At 44.5% G+C, this 22,580-nt stretch overlaps 1 protein-coding gene across 2 annotated transcripts in view; it reads right to left on the bottom strand.

Annotated features, from left to right (window-relative positions):
- The window catches only part of THSD4 (thrombospondin type 1 domain containing 4), a 179,498-nt gene that overhangs the window by 18,994 nt on the left and 137,924 nt on the right, over positions 1-22,580 (bottom strand). For both annotated transcript variants that reach the window (XM_087703985.1, XM_087703986.1), the window contains 6 exons: positions 13,991-14,166; positions 13,021-13,117; positions 10,759-10,989; positions 5,198-5,327; positions 3,768-3,972; positions 1,875-2,048 (listed from right to left, as the gene is read on the bottom strand). In XM_087703985.1, the coding sequence (XP_087560111.1) occupies positions 1,875-2,048; positions 3,768-3,972; positions 5,198-5,327; positions 10,759-10,989; positions 13,021-13,117; positions 13,991-14,166 (1,013 nt within the window). The remainder of the gene's footprint in view (positions 1-1,874; positions 2,049-3,767; positions 3,973-5,197; positions 5,328-10,758; positions 10,990-13,020; positions 13,118-13,990; positions 14,167-22,580) is intronic.

Here is a 22,580-nt window from a genome sequence, read left to right as displayed (position 1 = left end):
GCATGTGCTTAGGATGGTTTCAGTGTCCCTGGCATCACGAGATCCTCTTTTCCAACCTTCTGACAGGCAAAATCAATGGAGAAGCCTGATTCACTCAGCAACCATGTTACTAACTTAACTGCTGTAGCGATTCACTTAACAATGGTGACAAGAGAGGTCGTAAAATGGCAAAAAAAAAAAACGAACTGTCTCGCTTTGCAACAGAAATGGGCTCAAATTGTAATCCTCTGTTGAGGACATCTGTCTTCAGAATGGCATCCATCTGAAACCATCTCCTAAGCTCTCTTAGATCCTTCAAAATCAGATATAAAAAGATCGGATCCAATCAAAATGATTTGCTACATCGTGTGCAAACAGCAATCAAGCCATTGTCCGATGTAAAAAGAAAAAAAAAATTAAGTCACAGGTTTAAAAATGTGGAAGAACAAAAGCTGGTTGGACAAGAAAGAGGAAGAAAAGTGCCAGCTAATCTTTTCATTGATGTGGTTGGATTTATAACAGTGTTGGGTTTAATCCAAAGATGCTTTTGTGCATTTATTTATGCTTCACTCTTTGGGGCGGGAATAATGCCTTTTTTTCCCCCCTTCTCATATGGATTCCAATAAATCACTAAAGAGGAATCCATTCCCATGTCAAGGTAAATAAATAAACCTTAAAGAAAAAAAATACTTTGCGAAATGAGAAAAGAGACGGGAATTACACCTCCGAGCTTCAGCCTTGAGAAAGAGGTTGGTGGAGCGCAGAGATTCTGGCATGCGTGGAGCTACGACCATCTGGCCAATTGGAAGAATTACAGCTTTATTGAGATGAAAGTCAGTAGAAATCAGCTTGGTTCCCCCAAGAGAGAGATCTTCTCTACAATCACTCACGATCACCTCTAAGATTCCTTGGGAAAAGGAGGGTGCCAAGATAGAGGTGGTGATGACCAAGGTGGAAGCTGTTCACTGTGGTCTTCTCCAGAAACAAGTATCTTCCATATCTTTTGAGCAGGGCTCTCCCAATTTGGCAACTTGAAGACATGTGGACTTCAACACTTCGTGGCTGGCTGTGGAAAGCTGGGAGTTGAAGTCCCCAAGTTGCCTAGTTGGGAGACCCCTGATCTTGGGGAAAGAGAATTCCCTGCTGGAATCTCTTTCAGAAGACTAGGGAATATTACCGACTATCAATGGGGGGGGGGTGTCCTGGAATATCTTTGGTGACCAGGGGAAGGTGTGAACTAGATGTTTCTGATCATTGCAAGCTTCCTGGCTTCCCATTGAAGTGAATCCCCAAGGAAGAAAATCCTGGGGAAGTCCTTTCACTGGTTTCCCCCACCCCACCCCAAGATTGGGAAATGGAAACCAACCAACCCAGATTTGGAAAGATGGGCTGGACCAAAAACCAGTAGCATCTTTAAAACAACCACTCTATGAAAGCTTTCATTGCACCAACAGTTGCAATGACCAAAAAAGTCAATTTCAAAACAGCAAGAAGGATTTCAAACGAAATTGGCGCACATCTGAGGGATAAAGTTAGAAAAACAGGCGTCCTTTGAAGACTTTCCAGAAACTACAATATGAATATGTACTGCTATTTGTGTAATACTATTCTTCTTATTATTCTTTTAAGACAGTGTTTCTCAACCTTGTCAACTTGAAGATGTCTGGACTTCAACTCCCAGAATTCCCCAGCCAGCATTCGCTGGCTGGGGAATTCTGGGAGTTGAAGTCCGGACATCTTCAAGTTGACAAGGTTGAGAAACACTGTCTTAAGATGAGTGTGACCAAACATTGGACTTCGATCATCAATGGAGAAAGTTTCTCCCCTCTCTGCTAAGTTGCTCTGCTTTGCCTGAGCAAACTCCGATTAAACAGGATGAAAACACCCAACCTTACCCGATCACTCCATTCCGTAAGGAACCAGCTCTTGGCACAGGGCCCCATGTCACAATTCTCAATGTCATCGGGCCGTAGCTTCATGTTGCACTCCTCGTCATCAACAACATCTCCAAGGTTGCTGACACATTTCACATCCCGCGTCTTCTGGCCAACTCCACATGGGACTGAACACTACAACAAGAAGCAACTTTTGGGTCAAACAAGACACAAGAATTCATGGAGCAAAGATTGTCTTCCAACTATCCTGCTATCACCCCAAAGGGTCATATTTTAGCCCTGCCCTTGGGATGATCCCATTACACAACCCAGGAATCCTGTTTTTTGGGGGGGAGGGGAGATATCTCAAAACTCAAGTCCTTTGGAAGATCTCAACTGCTTTTTCAAGGGTGTTGATGGACACCTTCCATCTTGGTTTTGCAATGGAGGGCCATGGATTTACCTTTAAAGCCCTACATGGCTTAGAACCAGCGTATCTGCGAGACCGCCTACTGCCACATACCTTCCAATGGCCGATAAGATCCCACAGGGTGGGCCTCCTTCGGACGCCGTCAGCCAGTCAGTGCCGGCTGGCGGGCCCCTGGAGGAGAGCCTTCTCTGTGGCTGCTCCGACCATTTGGAACCAGCTACCCCCAGAGGTCCGGACCTTACCCACAATCATGGCCTTCAGGAAGGCTGTTAAAACCTGGCTGTTCCAGCAGGCCTGGGGCTGTTGACCTAACTGTTGAGGTCCAGCCCCGATTAGAACGTATGCGTGTTGTGAATTTTAAATCATTTTTTATTTTCCTTTTTTCTTCTTTTTTTTTCCTTTTCCTTTTCCTTTTGTAAGCTGCCCAGAGTCCTGCGGGATTGGGCGGCCTATAAATTTAATTAATAATAATAATAATAATAATAATAATAATAATAATAATAATAATAATGGATTTCCTTTGGTAATCAAAGCAAGCCAAGATCTCTCTCCATCTCCCAAGGTGGCCAGGTGCTTCTCATCCCATCCAGCTTTCAAGGAAGGTTATCCTTTCAGCCTCCCTGGTCAGCCCTGGTCAGCCTCCGAGGTGGCGCAGTGGTTAAATGCAGCACTGCAGGCTACTTCAGCTGACTGCAGTTCTGCAGTTCGGCGGTTCAAATCTCACCGGCTCAAGGTTGACTCAGCCTTCCGTCCTTCCGAGGTGGGTAAAATGAGGACCCGGATTGTTGTTGGGGGAAATATGCTGACTCTGTAAACTGCTTAGAGAGGGCTGAAAGCCCTATGAAGCGGTATATAAGTCTAACTGCTATTGCTATTGCTATTGCTATTCTATATTCTATTCTATATTCTATTCTATATTCTATTCTATATTCTATTCTATATTCTATTCTATATTCTATTCTATATTCTATTCTATATTCTATTCTATATTCTATTCTATATTCTATTCTATATTCTATTCTATATTCTATTCTATATTCTATTCTATATTCTATTCTATATTCTATTCTATATTCTATTCTATTCTATATTCTATTCAATTCTATATTCTATTCTATATTCTATAGCCGAGGTGGCGCAGTGGTTAGAGTGCAGCACTGCAGGCTACTTCAGCTGACTGCAGTTCTGCAGTTGGGCTGTTCAAATCTCACTGGCTCAAGGTTGACTCAGCCTTCCATCCTTCCGAGGTGGGTAAAATGAGGACCCGGATTGTTGTTGGGGGAAACATGCTGACTCTGTAAACCGCTTAGAGAGGGCTGAAAGCCCTATGAAGCGGTATATAAGTCTAACTGCTATTGTGAAGGGTCTCGTTTACCCTAAGGAGTTTATTCTTCAGAAAGAGCTACCAACAATTAAGCAGTGGGTTGTGTCAAGGTCCCTCTAAAGCTGCCAATCTTGTCTGGCTTTGAACCATTCCTGTTTACCGATGTCCACTCTGTCCGAATTTGCCATTCACTGCAGATCTTCAGTTGGCACGTACTTGTCCTCTCTGGCTTCTCCAAGTGTTGGCAGCGGTGCAGCTGGACCGTTAAGCTGCGGTTGGCATAGATTTGCCGGCAGAGGACTTGCCGGTGCTGCATCCCCAGGCCGCACGATTTGCTGCATTCCGACCACTCGCCTAAATCCCAGCTAGGAAAAAAAAGGAAAGGCAACACGTCGGTTGACTTTCGCCCGTAGATTTTGCGGAGTCTCTTGCACACTGGCTGAGCGCAGAAAATGGAAACCTCTGGTGGGAAATAGCGGCATCGTCACAATCGGGAGTGAATTTCTCCACTTCTTTTCTGGCTGGGTAAATTTCAGCACAAATACCACATTTTCCCCTGGACTTCCCTTTTGGGAAATATGATAAGGGGTCCTTGGTGGTCTCTGAGCAGATGTGTTGTTACCCAATTAGTCCACATCTTCATGGTGTTGATAATGCTCTAAGGATGATTATGATCATCAGGTGCCTGAGATGTTACTTAGTGGGGTAATGAAATGTCTGCAAGAAAATAATCAAGCTCAGAGAGCACCAAGGACCCCATGGTCACCCTTCTCCTTCTTTTCCTTCTCTCTCTCTCTCTCTCTCTCTCTCTCTCTCTCTCTCTCTCTCTCTCTCTCTCTCTCTCTCTCTTCCTCCTCCTCTCCTCCTTCTCCTTGCAAACCCCCTTCTGGCACTGATGATATTATCTAGCTGGGTAATGAAACATCTGCAAGAAAATAATCAAGCTGACAGAGCACAAAGGATACCACTGTTCTCCTTCTCCTCCTCCTCCTCTCTCTCTCTCTTTCTGTTTCTTTTTCTGTTCCTCCTCCTCTTCCTCCTCCTCCCCCTCCTCCTCGCAAACTCCCCCTCTCTTCTGGCACTGATGAAGTTACCTAGTTGGGTCAGGAAACCTCGGCAGGAAAACAGTCAAGCTCAGAGAGCACAAAGGACCTCACCGTCGTCGTCGTCGTCCTCCTCCTCCTCCTCCTCCTCCTCCTCCTCCTCCTCCTCCTCCTCCTCCTCCTCCTCCTCCTCCTCCTCTCTGCAAACCCCACTCCCTTCTAACACTGATGCTGTTATCTAGTTGGGTCATGTAACGCCTGCACGAAAAAACACCAATCCCACAGAGCTCCCACTGTTCAACCCTAAGGAGCCACAGAGATTCTCCGCCTTCGATGTGGATCGGATTGTCACGTTAGCTCCTAGACATAAATGCCTTCACTAAGCCCAAGAACACGGGGCTTAAGCCACAGCAGGGTCACCCCGTTTCCGCCTGAAACTCCAGAGATCTCGGGCGTGGTGGGGGTGGCAGGGCCTGGTTCGGGTTCTCTTCCAAGGGGCCAGGGAACCCTCAGAGGAAGCGATAGGGGGAAAGGATCGGCTGCTTACAAGGCTGGGCAAGGGAAGAGATTGCAGGGCTCCTCCTCCGGGCTGGGCTTGGAGTTGATGTCACAGAAGCTGTCGGCGACCTCCTCGTGAGTGTTTCTGTGGACGCAGCGGAAGACGGGATATTGCGCCCCTGAAAGGAGGAAGGCAGAGAAAGCCAGAAGCTGTGAAACATCCATTTAATGACAGCCACACAGGGAGGCCTGTAAGGGAGGGGGCGGTTTCTTCTCCTGAGTTCAATTGAATTCACCCTGAACTCCCGCAGACGTCCCCCATCAGAGACCATAAATAAGAAGAGAGCAGGGAAAGTCCACTAAACATGCGCCAGGTGGAATCAAGGTAACCTACAGCAAAATATATTCTCTCCCCCCCTCTCTCTTTCTCCCTCTCCCTCCCTCTCTCCCTCCCTCTTTCTTTCCCTCTCCCTCCCTCTCTCCTTCTCTCCCTCCCCCTCCCTTCTCTCTCCTTCTACCTGTCTCTCTCCTTCTCTCCGTCCTCTCTCTCCTCTCTCCCTCTCACTCCTCTTTCTATCCCTCTCCCTCCCACTCCCTCCCTCCCTCTCCCTCCCTCCCTCTTTATCTCCCTCTCCCTCTGCCCCTCCTTCTCTCCGTCCTCTCTCTCCTCTCTCCCTCTCACCCCTCTTTCTATCCCTCTCCTTCCCACTCTCCTTCTCTCCCTCTCCCTCCCTCTCCCTCCCTCCCTCTATCTCCCTCTCCCTCTGTCGCTCCTTCTCTCCCTCCCTCCCATCTCTCCCTCTCCCTCCCTCTCTCCCTTCCTCTTTCTTTCACTCTCCCTCCCTCTCTCTTCCTCTCCCTCTCCCCCTCTCTTCTCTCTCCCTCCACCTCCCTCTTTCTCTCCTTCTACCTGTCTCTCTCCTTTTCTCCGTCCTCTCTCTCCTCTCTCCCTCTCACCCCTCTTTCTATCTCTCTCACTCCCTCTCTCTTTCTCTCCCTCCCTCTTTCTCTCCCTCTCCCTCTTCCTGTCCCTCTCCATTTCTCCCTCTTCCTCTCCCTCCCTCCCTCTCCTTCTCTTTATCTCTCTGTGTGTGTTTGTGTGTGTGTGTGTGTTTGTGTAACCCAGTCTTGTTCCCCAAAGAGACCCAACAGGCCAACAAGTAACAAAAGCATCTCTCTGAGTTTTTGGCCAAGAGCCGTGAATCTGATTAAGAGAACCGCTTTCAGGTCATCGTAAATTTCTCTGTAAGAGGCTAAAAAATAATAATAATAATGCTGATTTGGCTGCATTAGAGGCTATTTAGGGCTCTTCCACCCTAAACCACGGACCTTTGTTTTAAAGGAAACCACCACCGCAACAAAACCTCACCCAATTGGAACCGGTTGGAGTAAGAGGGTGAGCAAACCTCTCGGATGCCGGCTGAGCAGCCTACCACGTCGATTTCAGTCGATCTCTAAGCGGGGGCCAAGCGTTATTCCCAACCCTTCTTACTCGAGGCTCCATTTAGAACAACCTTGATTGTAGCTGTGATGCTTGTCTGATCAAGCTATAATTGTTTGCCCTTCTGTTATGGTCGACGGCAAAAGCGAATGCATTTGAATTCCTCAGCAATGGAAACCTTTCTCAAACTTTGAAGTGGGATATCGGTTATATTTTGTCAGAGAATTTGAATTTTTCCTTTCACAAGGAATGGAGGGAGAAATTATATATATATATATATATATAAAATAATTTCTCACAGCAGTCCTTGGAACTGAGCCCTCTTCCTGAATTTAAACCAGAGAAGTTTCTCCGTGTTGCCAATTTCTCCAGGGCAGGAATCTGGACCGAGTTGGATTATCTCCCCAGTCAAAATATGACATGCTCTTGAACCCGGGCCAACGACAATGAGGTTGCACTTCTCACAAGACAAGGAGGAACCTTGAAGCCTTCATTGTGCGAGACACTCAATCACGGAATGCAACAAGCTTGTGAGAGAAGTGTTAACTCAGAACAGTCACAAGACCTAGTTAAATAAAGGTAAAAGTTCCCCTTGCACATATGTGCCAGTCGTTCCCGACTCTAGGGGGCAGTGCTCATCTCCATTTCAAAGCCAAAGAGCCAGCGCTGTCCGTCTGTCCGTGGTCATGTGGCAGGCATGACTCAACAGCAAAGGCGCATGGAACGCTGTTCCCTTCCCACCAAAGGTGGTCCCTATCTTCCTACTTGCATTTTTTACATGCTTTCGAACTGCTAGGTTGGCAGAAGCTGGGACAAGTTAACGGGAGCCCCCTCCATTATGCGGCGCTAGGGATTCGAACCATTAAACTGCTGGCCTTTCCGACCGACAAACTCAGCGTCTTAGTCGCTGAGCCACTGTGTCCCCACTAAGGCCTACTTAATTAGGTTCAAATTTGACCAGGGTTCAAATTATCCTACTTTGGACATGTGAGATGAAGACCTAATGCTCTGGAGAAGATGCTGAAGGTGGCTGAACCCACAACTCTCAGAACTTGTCCACATGGGCAACACTGGCTTGTGGCTCTTACAATAATACAATAGCAGAGTTGGAAGGGACCTTGGAGGTCTTATAGTCCAACCCCCTGCCTAGGCAGGAAACCCTATACAGTTCCAGACAAATGGCTATCCAACATCTTCTTAAAGACTTCCAGTGTTGGAGCATTCACAACTTCTGGAGGCCACTGATAAATTGTTCTGACTGTCAGGAAATTTCTCCTCAGTTCTAGGTTGCTTCTCTCCTTGATGAGTTTCCACCCATTGCTTCTTGTTCTGCCCTCAGGTGCCTTGGAGAATAGTTTGACTCCCTCTTCTTTGGGGCAACCCCTGAGATACTGGAAGGAAGGAAGGTGGGAAGGAAGGAAGTTGGGAAGGAAGGAAGCAGAGAAGAAATGGAGGGAGGGAGGAAGCAAGGAGAGAAGGAAGGAAGGAGAGGAGGGAAGGGAGGAGAGAAGGAAGGGAGGAGAGAAGGAAGGGAGGAGAGAAGGAAGGGAGGAGAGAAGGGAGGAGAGAAGGAAGGGAGGAGAGAAGGAAGGATCTCTCCTTGATGAGTTTCCACCCATTGCTTCTTGTCCTGCCCCTCAGGTGCCTTGGAGAATAGTTTGACTCCCTCTTCTTTGTGGCAACCCCTGAGATATTGGAGCACTGCTTGGAAGTTGCATCTTGGTCACTTGTGGTCAGCTACATGTTCGGGCGTTAGACCCTGGGCATTGCGGAATGAGGGAGTTTTACTTTTCAGTCGTCTTAAATTCCCATGAGGTATTTCCCGAGGTTCTTTCATTCACACTGAGGGTTGGTGGAGTTGGGAGAGAAATTCACTTCTCCAGTTGGCCCTAAGGGTTGCTTGACACGCTACGAAAAAAACCAGGCCCGATTTGCTCACAAAGGAAATGAAAAGGGAGGTTTCTGCCAAAGCCAAATGCAATATATTCAGTGTTGTATTCAACCAGGAAAGCTTTCAGCTTCCCAAAAGCTAATTTGCAATAATTTTGCTTCGAGGGCTATTTTGCTTCTCCAGAGTGAGTTTACAGAAAATACGGAAGTTTTGGCCGGCCTCCATTCTTCCTCTTACAGTTTCCTCTCTCAGCGTGCGGCTTCTCTCAAAGCAGTAAATATCCCAGGGGCTGGCAAATCTTATTTTCACAGTCACCAACCTTCCCAGGAAGGAACTCCAGGGATGGGGCATGATCGGGGAGAGGAAAACCTGCCCCAAAGTCTTTGGAAGAGGCAGCTTCCTAGGCACGGGTGAAATCTTTCCCGGTTCGGCCCAGTTCGGCCACACCAATAGGGATGATGGTCCTTGGTTCTGTGAACTGGTAGTAAAAAAAATGCTTCTGATGATCATGCAGCTCACAGCTGACCCGCACAATCGTCGGAAGCTTTTCCCACCTCCACTTTTTAAAGCATTTTTTCCCTGACTATTCGCCTGAACTTTACTGCTTTAAAAAGTGGAAAATGGTTGGCCATGCCCACCTAGTCACATGACACCCCTCACACGCACCAAGCCACACCCACAGAACCGGTGGCAAAAAAAAAATGGATTTCACCACTGTTCCTAGGGTCCAAAATGTGGCAAATTCTGGCAGTTGCTTTGGATTTCTAGGAAGCTTGCAAGACCAAGAAAAAATGGAGGAGAACCTAGCCAACGTGAATGGCCTGGACTCAGAAGGGGGTTCTTCACCCCAGCTCTGAAAAAGAAAAAAATTGTAGAAAAACCTAAGCTTCAGATGGAATTACGCCAACTTTTCCAGCAAAGAATTTCTTGAAATTTGGAATTTCTCGTCCCAGAGTCAACTTTCAGTAACTGAGATGATGAGGAAAAGAAAATGATAGCTGGAATTGGGAAGATTTGAAGATGTCCCAAATATTAAGAGAAGGAGAACTGATACTGTTTTGCTGCCCTAGCCCGGTTGGTCTTTCGTGACACTTTAAAAACTTGGCTATGTGCCCAAACCTGGGGATCAGAATCTGCTAAGGGCCCTGTTTCTTCATCTTACTATCAATTGTTTAACTTTCTTGGCTGCTGTTTGTGTTTCTTTCCTGGCTGTTTTCATTGTTTTTTCATTGTTTTAACTGTTTTAGAATTCTAGAATCGTAAGCCACCCAGAATCACTTGGCAGAGATGGGCAGTTATGGAAGTTGAACAAATAAATGAATCAATAGCTAAATTTTTGAATAAATAAATGAATCAATAGCTAAATTCTTAAATAAATCAATGAATCAATAGCTAAATTCTTGAATAAATCAATGAATCAATAGCTAAATTCTTGAATAAATCAATGAATCAATGAATCAATAGCTAAATTCTTGAATAAATCAATGAATCAATAGCTAAATTCTTGAATAAATCAATGAATCAATAGCTAAATTCTTGAATAAATCAATGAATCAATAGCTAAATGTTTGAATAAATCAATGAATCAATAGCTAAATTCTTGAATAAATCAATGAATCAATACCTAAATGATTGAATAAATCAATGAATCAATACCTAAATGATTGAATAAATCAATGAATCAATAGCTAAATTCTTGAATAAATCAATGAATCAATAGCTAAATTCTTGAATAAATCAATGAATCAATAACTAAATTCTTGAATAAATCAATGAATCAATACCTAAATTTTTGAATAAATCAATGAATTAATAGCTAAATTCTTGAATAAATCAATGAATCAATGAATCAATAGCTAAATTCTTGAATAAATCAATGAATCAACAGCTAAATTCTTGAATAAATCAATGAATCAATACCTAAATGATTGAATAAATCAATGAATCAATAGCTAAATTCTTGAATAAATCAATGAATCAATAGCTAAATTCTTGAATAAATCAATGAATAAACAGCTAAATTCTTAAATAAATCAATGAATCAATAGCTAAATTCTTGAATAAATCAATGAATCAATGAATCAATAGCTAAATTCTTGAATAAATGAATGAATCAATAGCTAAATTTTTGAATAAATCAATAAATCAATAGCTAAATTCTTGAATATATCAATGAATCAATGAATCAACAGCTAAATTCTCCACCTCCTCCACTTCTGGCCCTTGGCAGATGGAAGGCTTTTCCAAGGTCCGATCGGTGCGTTTGCCACTGACGTACCTTTCCCACAAGTCGCGCTGCATTCAGTCATTCCAATTTGCTTCCAGTTATGTTCCCGGCTGCGTCGTGGAGGCTGACCAACGGGGACTTGGTTATCCGGGACTTGGGAAGGAAACCTTCCAGGCTGACTCATCCCTGGTTGTCTCGGGTGACTGCTTGCCTCCTGATGCAAATCTTCCTCCTCATAATTCATGGTTCCTGTCACATCCAGTTGGCCATTCAATGGCTCCCCTAGGCACATGAGGTCAATCACATCACAAGAACAAACATTTCTTTCTCGGCTATGAGCCAGCCGGAATACAAATGGCCCCGAGCCCTTCTGGACTTGGGGTGACCACCTAAGTTCAGAAGTTCCTTGTAGCAGTGAACCACAAAGCACCAGGGTGGTTCGAAAGACGCAAAGGCCACGAACTGCTTTAGAGTAAGATATTCTATTTGTCACCAGGCTGAAAAGTTGGACGTTTGTTCTTTGACCGATCTTACAATAGTGCAGAGCATTCAGTGAAAGCATTCTGGCGTGAACAAAACTGAAGCAACAATGGGAAACACACCAGCTAAATAGCTGGAAATTAAGGTGGGGGGGGAGAGAATTGGTGTGAGGGGGGAAATGTGTCCTTTATTCTACCCAAAAAATTGATGAAGAGGCATTTTATGAAAATACACTGAGACTTTGAGTAGAATAAATAATCAGCTTTTCCCTCCTTCTATTCCCCCCTTATTCTCCATGAATAAAATCTGTTTTATCTATAAGGATAATCAGCTTTTCCCTCCTTCTATTACCCCCTTATTCTCCATGAATAAAATCTGTTTTATCTATAAGGATAAATTTATTTTTGCACGTAGAGAATTGTGCAGAAATGTCAGTGCAGACTGGCAACTACGCGGAGGAGAGCCTTCTCGGTAGTAGCTCCGACCCTTTGGAACGATCTCCCCATGGAGATTCGTACCCTCACCACCCTCCAGACCTTCCGCAAAGCCCTCAAAACCTGGCTATCCCGTCAGGCCTGGGGTTAAAGTTGTAACTCACCCCCACCCGAATGGTATGAATGTTGTGTTCTATTTTAATTATGTATTGTTCTTATGTGTCACTGTTTGTATTCCCTTCCCTATGAGTTGTAAGCCGCCCTGAGTCCCCCCAGGGAAAAGGGCGGCCTATAAATAAACTTTAAAACTAAAAACTAAAAAAACGTAGAGAATTGTGCAGAAATGTCCAGAAAGACCACAAAATAGCCTTTTCCGAAGCATTTCATTATCTAAAGGAGTGAGGGCAAAGTAGACAAACAATCTTTGAAAAGCTAGAGAAACCAAATTTGGTAGATTGAGCAGGTAGACAAGCCTCCTTATGTTTTCATAAAGCTATCAAGTATGTTATAACCTTTATTGTCATTGTACATCATGTATGCAACGAAATTGGTTTTAACCTCACTGGTGCAATCCATGTCAAAAAAATAACATGAACAACATAAATAGCATAAAGAATAATCTCTATGCAAGTAATTGGGGGTGGGGGGAGAGAAAGAAAAATAAAAACTAGTCATACTTTTCTGCGTGTGTGTGGAAGTGGTTGTGATTGTGTTTAAAACTCTGACAGCCCGAGGATAGAAACTAAGTTTGGGGAATCTTAAAAGCAACAACGACAAATGCGATATCTAGGAAGATTCTCAGTCCTCCAGGTGATGATTCTCCCAAAGGGGCTTCTTCAAAAGGAACTGGACTTTTGTTTTTTCGTTGAAGACATTTCGGTTCTCACCCAGGAATAAGAGCCGAGGTGGCGCAGTGGTTAAATGCAGCGCTGCAGGCTACTTCAGCTGACTGCAGTTCTGCAGTTCGGCTGTTCAAATCTCACTGGCTCAGGGTTGACTCAGCCTTCCATCCTTCCGAGGTGGGTAAAATGAGGACCCGGATTGTTGTTGGGGGCAATATGCTGACTCTGTAAACCGCTTAGAGAGGGCTGAAAGCCCTAGGAAGCGGTGTATAAGTCTAACTGCTATTGCTATTGCTATCTTCTTCCAGTTCTGACTCAATTGGAAGAAGCTTCAGAACAGAAAAAGCGCCTTGGATGAGAAGCGAGATATCTTCAAGGGAAAAAACAACACCCAAATGTGATGTTTTGTTTTCAAAGTTAGTTTTGCTGGATGCATCAGAGAGAATCATTTCCCGCCATTAAAAAGATAGAGGGAAAATGCCTTGTTTAAGAAGTCCCTGCCAATCAAGAGAACGTGAAAGTCGTCAGATTGGCTGAGGAAATCACCGCACCCTTACCTGGCCGTCTCTGAAGAGGCACCTGGGAACTGATGGTGTTGGGACCCGGAATAATGTACTCATAATGTATACCTGGATTGGGCTGTTGATGAATCATCTGTGAAAGGAAAAAGAATCTCACGTTCGTTGAGTTGACTCCGATGCACAAACCCAGTTGATCCCACCAGCTAGACCAGATCAGGAAACCAAGGCCACAGAAAGACTTAAACTACAGGTAAATCTCATTTAGCCACAACCACAGTTGGGACTGGACACTTGGTTGTTAAGCAAAATGGGACATTCTAATCCCTAGTGGTGAATTTAAGGACATTAACTCGACAAAAATGTAGCTTTATTCATCTCCACATTTTTCTGTCCCCTCTCAAGCTCAGAGGTAGGTAGCATATAGGTTTAGTAAATAGAATAAAATAAAAAATAAATTAACACATCAGAGATGAGGCGTCAGAATTGCCACTAAGATGCACTTAGGAATCTGCTGTGCTTTTTTCCATTCTGGCTTTACTGTTGGACAACCATTTGTCTGAAGGGGTGTAGGGTTTCTTGCCTAAGCAGGGGGTTGGACTAGAAGACCTCCCAGGTCCCTTCCAACTCTGTTATTCTATTCTATTCTATTCTATTCTACTACTCTACTCTACATTCTCTTCTCTTCTATATTCTATTCTCTTCTATTCTACTGTATTTCACTTGGCCTTTACTAAACTATACCTTTCTTAACAAACGGAGTTAAGGATCGTTCTCACTTAAAGGTTCAAATTGAGGCAGGTCTGACACCAGGTTATAAACACACACACACACACTCACACGCAAACACACACCTGCCCAGGTCTCTGACTTCCCTCTCAACACACCCAAATGGAAAATTAACCCAGAAAACTATTTCATCCATGAGTAAACGATTTCCTAACTTCTAACTGTTAAGGATGGTTCCCCTAGTGCCTAGCTCAATAAAAAAGTGATGTTTGATTCTTACATAGACATCCAAGATTTCATTGGTTGGGCCGTCTGCTAAAAAGGATTCCCCAGCAGTACTTGAGATCTCGTTGGGTCGTTTGTAGACGAACATTGTTCCTCCTCCTTCGTATCTCCCAGGTCGATCAATTGCCCAATTCCCATTGATAATAGCACGCCCTGATCGACTCCGTAGTGCTGCGGAAACAATGAGGAAAAAAAACAATGAATGAAAGAAAAAGAAATTAAAGTATTGAAGACAGTAATAATTAACTACGAAGCAGACAGTTACGGCAGTGATAAGTGTCCCATTGGGAGACCTGGAAGAACAAATTAGTAATAGGTGGTCATGGAGAAAATCCATCTCTGTTGTTGTGAGGATTCAACAATGACGTAATTATGAGCCACAGTATCCCAGGTAGAGTAGATGCTTGACTTTTGTAAGAATAACCTTTCAAGTATCTGCTTCTCCTCCTTAATACTACTATCATCCCTTGTGAACTGTCCATGGTACTGACACGTTACCCTTCCTACCGGTTTTTTTAAAAAAAGCTTTGCCTTCTTCTGTCCTACAAGACTAGAGGCAACTATTTCATGGATGGAAGGTGCTTACAAGGATAGGCAAATCTTTTGGACTGATTTGGCCCGGAATCTCAAATCTTTCCTTTTATAAATGGCTCCACTTAACTTTGCACAACTTATTTCCACAGGAAATGGATCTCACAATGTATGCTCATTGATCAATGACGAGTCATTGATGAAATTTCTCCTTTTCAGCTCAGAGATTTCAGATGGTGCTGGGACAGCTACATATATGGACCATGGGTGATCTTTTCCTCACCGTCATTGCTGAACCCGGAATCAGAAAAAGATAAAATTGAAGCGCAACTATAGTGGGAAAAGGTTATCCGATATAACAGGTACTACGCAAGGAAAATGTTTTGAGTCTAACACTTATCACCTCTCAGTAAAACTATAAATATTTGTGCTTGAAGATCTCCCATCAGATCGCATAGAGTTGGCCTCCTCCGTATTCCATCCGCCAGTCAGTGCCGACAGGCGACTACTCGGAGGAGAGCCTTCTCTGTTGCGGCTCCGACACTATGGAACAATCTCCCCGTGGAGATTTGTACCCTCACCACCGTCCAGGCCTTCCGCACAGCCCTCAAGAACTGGCTAACCCGTCAGGCCTGGGGATAATCTTATTTCGCCCCTCCCGAATGCTGAGTGAATGTTGAGTTTTATTGTCTAATTTACTTTGTGCACATTTTCTTTTTTTGTATTGTCCTACACTCCCCTTCCTTTTTGATTGTAAGCCGCCCTGAGTCCCCTCAGGGAAAAGGGCGGCCTATAAATAAATAAATCTACAATCTACAAATCTTAAAAGTTTTCCTCAATTAATATTTCTAAGGCCACAATCGCTTCTTAGTGAAAATTGAAATAAATCTTTGGGCATTTCTGGTGATAAACTGAATCTTTGGGAGATAAGATTGTGAAAAAAAAGCTCCCTTCTATATATCTCAGCCCCTGGCATGGGGAAAATAGCATCTTTCATCTGTAGGGTAAACCCATTTCTTGTTTCTTCTAACTTGATGTTAGGAAAAAAGGAGTAGCATATTGTCCAGGGCAGGAATTATCACCCGCAAATTGCCAGTTATATTCAGTGCGGTGGCAAACTTTTAAAATTGATGCTAGAAATATAAGGTGGGGTTGTATGCTAGTATATGGAGCTAGGATTCAAAAGTTAACAATGAAATTTTGCAGAGATATTCTGTATCTGAAAGCCTACAGTGCATGTCAAAATCTGGTTTCATAGTCACCACAACTTAAGCTTGTCAATAGCTATCAGCAAATGGTTCTCTTCAAATATTTGGACCTGACGTTCATTTGAGACCGACTTAAGTGGGGAAAGAGTGGGAGGAAATCAGGATTTCTCATGTCAAATAGCAAATGAGAAGGTCCCCAGATCCCACCAGAAACAAAACTACTTCTAGGTCTTTTTCACCTCCCATCCTTAATTCTCTTTTTTCTGAGATCTCCCTGCATCACTCAGCCTGCAACTTTCCCTTCGCTTATTCATTCCAAAGTTCCAACATTCACTCCATCTGAATCAAGAGCCAAGGTGGCGCAGTGGTTAAATGCAGCACTGCAGGCTACTGCTAGATCAGCAGGTCAGCGGTTCAAATCTCACCGGCTCAGGGTTGACTCAGCCTTCCATCCTTCCGAGGTGGGTAAAATGAGGACCCAGATTGTTGGGGGCAATATGCTGACTCTCTGTAAACCGCTTAGAGAGGCCTGAAAGGCCTATGAAGCGGTATATAAGTCTACTGCTATTGCTATATTGCTATTGCTATCACAAGATGATGCTTCCCAGAAAGGCAGATCTTGGTACATAAAGTAGCATAAACACTATCGAATCGTGTGATCTCGGAATCGTGCAAGCTAGGGTATTCCATCGTGAGCCTCTAATGGGAGCCAAAAATTGGACTTGGTTAAAAGCAGGATAGGAAGATTATTGATACCTTTGAACTTGGACCAAAGACTCCTGACAGCCAAGGAAACCAATTCCCCACTTTTGCTCTGGCTCATTTTTAAATCCTCGGAGCCACACGGAAAAAACGAGTGAAATATTCTATAATTAATAGAATTGCAGGAGCACAGAATTCTTTCGCTGTTGGTCATTCTCTCCCAGCACAGCATTGCAGTCTTCCTGCCTTTAGGCTAAAATATTCTTGCTTGTTTGGGCAAATATATTTGTTTATTTTATTTTTTTTAAGATTGAAAGCTTTTTTTAAAACCACCATTGCATTCTGTATTGTGTTGTAGTCTGGGTGTGTTGCATCGTGCATTTTGGGGGGGAATACAGAGACTTTTAACTTGGACTCAACAAGCAAACCCCAACCCAAGCTGTGGTCTGAACGTGACCCCAACATCCTTCAACTTACGCACAAAGATAGGGGTGTTCCCCCCACCCCCCCACCCCGATATCTGCACTTTTCAGAATTTGGGGACTACACAAAAGGAATGCTTGTGATACGGAGGCAAATAAGGTGTTGAAAGCTTGGCAACAAATGCCACAGAGAAGAGCTTTGTCCCTTAGCAGATTAAATTATCATCAGAATCTTTCTTGTTGCTTAAACACTGGCTTTCCGATGAGCAAAGCAGCAGGACGTTTCTGAAAACTTAGCCTTCCTCACCAATTCTTGGGAAACCAGCTGATTTCTTGAGAAATGCAGTCTCTTGCATTGTTTGGAAATGGGCTTGAGAGAGAAGGGGGGGAGAGGGAGGAGGGAGGGAGGGAGATAGATTTTTTTTATATATTCCCTTTATGAATGGGAAGCTGCCAAGGAGGGAGGGGGGGTGGGAAGTGATATTTGAACAGCATGAGAACTATTCAAGGGGCTGTTCAACCATTGTCTGCCTGGAACACTGAGTGATAAAACGGCTAAACCCTCGCAGGATGGAGAATTCCCATTTCACACTGTTCAAATGAAAACCCTTGATGGGTTTTTATGCTGGGGAGAAGGGGAAATGTTGAACAACATAGCCGCTTTCCCCTGTCACAGCAGTATCTATGCTGGGGGGGGTGGGCTGGGGGGGGGGAAACGGGCCAAATTTCCAAATTGTGAACCAGAATTGCAATTAGGAAGGAGAGAGTTTGGATGCTTACAACGGGGCAGCTCTCTTCCCAAAAGAGTTGGTGAATGAGTTCAGCAAACTTCCAACATAACTTTCTGCAATATTGGTGTTAGATAAAGGTAAAAGTTCCCCTCACACATATGTGCTAGTCGTTCCCGACTCTAGGGGGCGGTGCTCATCTCTGTTTCAAAGCCGAAGAGCCAGCGCTGTCCGAAGACATCTTGGTGGTCATATAGCCGGCATGACTCAATGCCGAAGCAATAGCAATAGCAATAGCAGTAGACTTATATACCGCTTCATAGGGCTTTCAGCCCTCTCTAAGCGGTTTACAGAGAGTCAGCATATTGCCCCCAACAATCTGGGTCCTCATTTTACCCACCTCGGAAGGATGGAAGGCTGAGTCAACCCTGAGCCGGTGGGATTTGAACCGCTGAACTGCTGATCTAGCAGTAGCTTGCAGTGCTTGCAGTGCTGCATTTAACCACTGCGCCACCTTGCGAAGGCGCATGGAACACTGTTCCCTTCCCACCAAAGGTGGTCCCTATTTTTCTACTTGCATTTTTTACCTGCTTTCGAACTGCTAGGTTGGCAGAAGCTGGGACAAGGAACGGGAGCTCATTCCGTTACGCGGCGCTAGGGATTCGAACCGCCAAACTGTCCACCTTTCTCATCGACAAGCTCAGCGTCTTAGCCACTGAGCTGCCTTGCATATTGGTGTTAATAAATACAAATAATTCAACAATGGGAGTCAGAATTTCCACTACTAAGCATGGCAGTTATAAGTGAGTTGTCCTGATTTCAACTGATGAAAGTTCATCCTTGTCATTCTCCTTCAAAAGGTTCTCTGTGTCAGGGTTCCAAATAGCATCCAAAATTAAATCAAAATTGGCACATCTGGGAAAAGCCGAATCTAAAAGCTTCCCATTTCCCCCCCACCCAGTTGAAAGTTCAAGATTTTGCCCCCACACCCATCAGTCCATCCCATGGTCCAATCTTCCACTGCCATACTGGCAGCTTCCACCCATCCAGTTCCGGTCAGGTGCAGAGGTGCAGAGACAAAGGATGACCTTGGCTTTCTAGAAAGAATGTTGTTATGGCTACATGGCATCTAACTCCGCACAATCCCCCCTCCCATTTTCCCACCATAGAAAATGCATAGTGGAATAATACAAAGTGTGGTAGGCCAAAGACCCAAAAGAAAAGAGGGCTGCAGGCCTGACACTCTGGACCAGGGGGGGGCGGGGAGAATGCTTACTACACATTTCTTACAGGAGAAGAAGATAGTTTGAGTGTGCTGTGGAAATCCCTGAGCTATTTTGTTGACTCAGCTCTATCCTTTCTCTTCAAAGAAGTCTTAGTCCTGTTCTGACAACACCTGATTACTGAACATCAGGAAATGCATGGAAAGGCACTGTGACATAAAAACATTGGAAGGGAAGAAGACTTCTTTTAAGGGGGACCCCTATGCAGACTGAGGCATATGAATGTAATTTCTGATTTGGTCACTTCATCCAACTAAACTCACAGGCTGCGCTGGGACCGAGGGGACTTGGCTGCTGTTTCTCCAACTCTAAAACATGTTCTGAGTTTCTGTCTTTAAAAATATTTGCAAAGAGAAATGTCTGTTTCCCTGAATGGAATGCAATCCATTTTTTTTTTGCAGTTTCTGGGAGTTTCTTCTGAGAGCTGCTTGAGAGAACCAGCTCCAAAATAGGATAATAGTATTCTTGGAAAATGAACAACTGACCAGCCCAGGAGAAAAACTGAACCTGGATGAAGTCATCGCCAAAATTCAGGAATGAGGATGAGGAAAATGAAGGCGAGATACATCTTATGGGAAAACATGGCGGCGGCATTATTCAAGAAGGAGAAGGAAGAGGAAGAGAAGACAGTTTTGTTGACACATCGCTCTATTTAGGTGAACCCTTGCAACTTCCAAGAAATAACCGGACATTTGGGGTTCCACCACAAATCCGTGAAGCCCTTATCCACGGAGACATAAGCGCGAAGACTAATTCGCGCCGTTCGAAGCGCTAAGGAAAAACGCGACCCTACCGCGATGACATAATCGCGGAGGGCGAATCCGTGCATTCCCAAGCACTCAGTACCCTAAACCTAACCCTAAATCTAACCCTAAACCTAACCCTAAACCTAACCCTAAACCTAACCCTAAACCTAACCCTAAACCTAACCCTAAACCTAACCCTAAACCTAACCCTAAACCTAACCCTAAACCTAACCCTAAACCTAACCCTAAACCTAACCCTAAATCTAACCCTAACCCTAACCCTAACCCTAACCCTAACCCTAAACCTAACCCTAAACCTAACCCTAAACCTAACCCTAAACCTAACTCTAAACCTAAACCTAACCCTAACCCTAACCCTAACCCTAAACCTAACCCTAAACCTAACCCTAACCCTAACCCTAACCCTAACCCTAAACCTAACCCTAAACCTAACTCTAAACCTAACCCTAAACCTAAACCTAACCCTAACCCTAACCCTAACTCTAAACCTAACCCTAACCCTAAACCTAAACCTAAACCTAACCCTAAACCTAACCCTAAAACAAACCCCTAAACCTAATCCTAACCCTTACCTTAATTGAAATTGGCTTTCTGCCGCGGCGCCATTTTAAAGTGCCCTTCTGTTGCCGTGCTGTTGTCACGGCGGTGATGACGCGCGGCAATGACATTGCGGCTTTAGTGACACGATTTTATCACCGCTATTTTGATGAGCGCGGTTTTGTCGTGCCACGACATTTGGAAGTAGGGGGAGATTGTTCTGACCTAGGCTTCCCAAGATCATGAAGCCGACATCCTCGTCCCGATAAAACCTCTTTTATTTTTATTTTTTAAAGGGGATTCCTCTCCAGCAAAGTCCCGGCAAACAGCCTTTTGAGAAATTTCACAACTACAGACCTTGATCAGGCTTGGAGAGCTGCCAGGCCGATATCTTCTAAACGCCATGCTGTAGCAGCAATTCCTTGGCAAGAAATCAGGAACAGATCTTCGCTCTTAATGAACTGAACTAATTGTCTCCCGCAAAATTTCCCTCCGCTTTCGTGCCTCTTTCTTCCCTATGGGAGGGGCCATTCACTGTCCACCTGTGTCGGTGAACTCCTTGTTCCTTAACGGTCCCCTTCTCCTGGCAGCTCTGCACATGGGCACATCGGGAATAGCTCCAGCTGTTCTTCTGCCCCACTGATATTCGACTCTGAAGGCAGCAGATAACTATCGGACAGCCCTGGCCCCCTCTCTGCCTCTGATGCAGAGCCCTCATCAGAGCTTTCCCAAGACTCCAGGACTGACCCATGTTCCTCCCCAGCCTCCTCACTGTCTGAGTGTGCCACCAGCTCCGCTGGCCACTGGTGGGCCACAACAAAGATATCACTTCTATGCCTTCTTCTTTCTGGGCTCTACAGATGTATGGTGGTTCCTATTCTGAGACCCACAGTTCAACCAAGACAGGGGAAAGCTGTCCCTGAACATCACTGAAGTTCCAGTTTGTCTAGAACAATGTTTCTCAACCTTGGCAACTTGAAGATGTCCGGACTTCAACTTCCAGAATTCTCCAGCCAGCATTCGCTGGCTGGGGAATTCTGGGAGTTGAAGTCCAAACATCTTCAAGTTGCCAAGGTTGAGAAACACTGGTCTAGAAGATGCCATAGACCAGGAGGAGGCCACAGGGATCATCTTAAAAAAGAAAAACCCAACTGGAAATGTGTCAAGACTCATTGGCTGCATTTAGGGGAAGCCAAAAGGTCAAATCCAATTAAATACAGCTCTATCTTTAAACTGTAATCAAGCCGCTCAAAAGCTAACCGGAGGATTTATTAATTGAACTTCTTTATCCGTAGGATGCAATATTACTTCTCCTGCAAAGTTTCTCGAAAGGGGGGAAAAGCCTCTTAATCTCAAATCAGCCGCCTTGCTTCGTTACATAATTCAAGGGAAGAGCTTAAGAAATTCAAAAGGAGGATTAAAGTGTGGGGTTTTTTTTTTAATGGAGAATGCGAGGAGTCACAGTAAGGGCTGGGCACAGCCAAAGTGGGACTTAGCATACAAATTACGAGTCGCTGGCACATCCGTGATGCCCTCGTAAAGTGCCTTCTAACCGCTTGCCAAATTGCAGAATCAGAGAAAATGATTTATTATTATTATTCCTACAGGGTATTGTTTTTTTTAACTGTTCCTGACCTGTTACAGGAATTATAATCAAGTTTTCAGGTTCAGGAATTGGCTGCAAAAACTTCGATAATATAGAGGTTGCTTCCAATATTTAGAATTCCTTCAAAGTTTTGAGAGCTATAAAGTTTCTCCATGTCACAGTGTTTCTGGACCATAAACGTCTTTTCCTTCTCCACGGATCTCCACTGTTTCCAAATCTATTTCTTTGGACTCTGATCGGAGTATAGTTTTTGCCATGTTCTGAAGAGACTGGCCTTAGTCCGCTTATTCTCAGCAGGACCATAGCATGGGGCCAGATCACAAGGGCTTGAAATAGGTCTGATGATCTTCAGACAGCTTCAAACAAATCACTCCAGAAGTCTCACTCAAGGCTCAAATGACCAGACTCAAACTTGTCCTGGTTCAGAGACATTCAGTGAAGGTAGGAAATAGCAATAGCAATAGCCGTTAGACTTATATACCGCTTCATAGGGCTTTCAGCCCTCTCTAAGCGGTTTACAGAGTCAGCATATTGCCCCCAACAACAATCCGGGTCCGCATTTCACCCACCTCGGAAGGATGGAAGGCCGAGTCAACCTGAGCCGGTGAGATTTGAACAGCCGAACTGCAGAACTGCAGTCAGCTGAAGTAGCCTGCAGTGCTGCACTCTAACCACTGCGCCACCTCGGCTGTAATACTGGGAAAGGTGAAGAAAAGAAAAGAAGGGGATGACTAATAGCCAGATGGATGGACAGTAGCGATGGGTGGAAGAACTGAAGGACAAGGTTGGGGCAATGAGTCC

Source organism: Thamnophis sirtalis, unplaced genomic scaffold (assembly GCF_051295495.1).
Source record: "Thamnophis sirtalis isolate CommonGarterSnake01/CBP01778 unplaced genomic scaffold, rThaSir2_p1.2 scaffold_2, whole genome shotgun sequence".
In the NCBI taxonomy this organism is placed as follows: domain Eukaryota; kingdom Metazoa; phylum Chordata; class Lepidosauria; order Squamata; family Natricidae; genus Thamnophis; species Thamnophis sirtalis.
The sequence above is the reverse complement of the archived record's forward strand: the minus strand, read 5'-3'. Positions and strand labels throughout refer to the sequence as shown.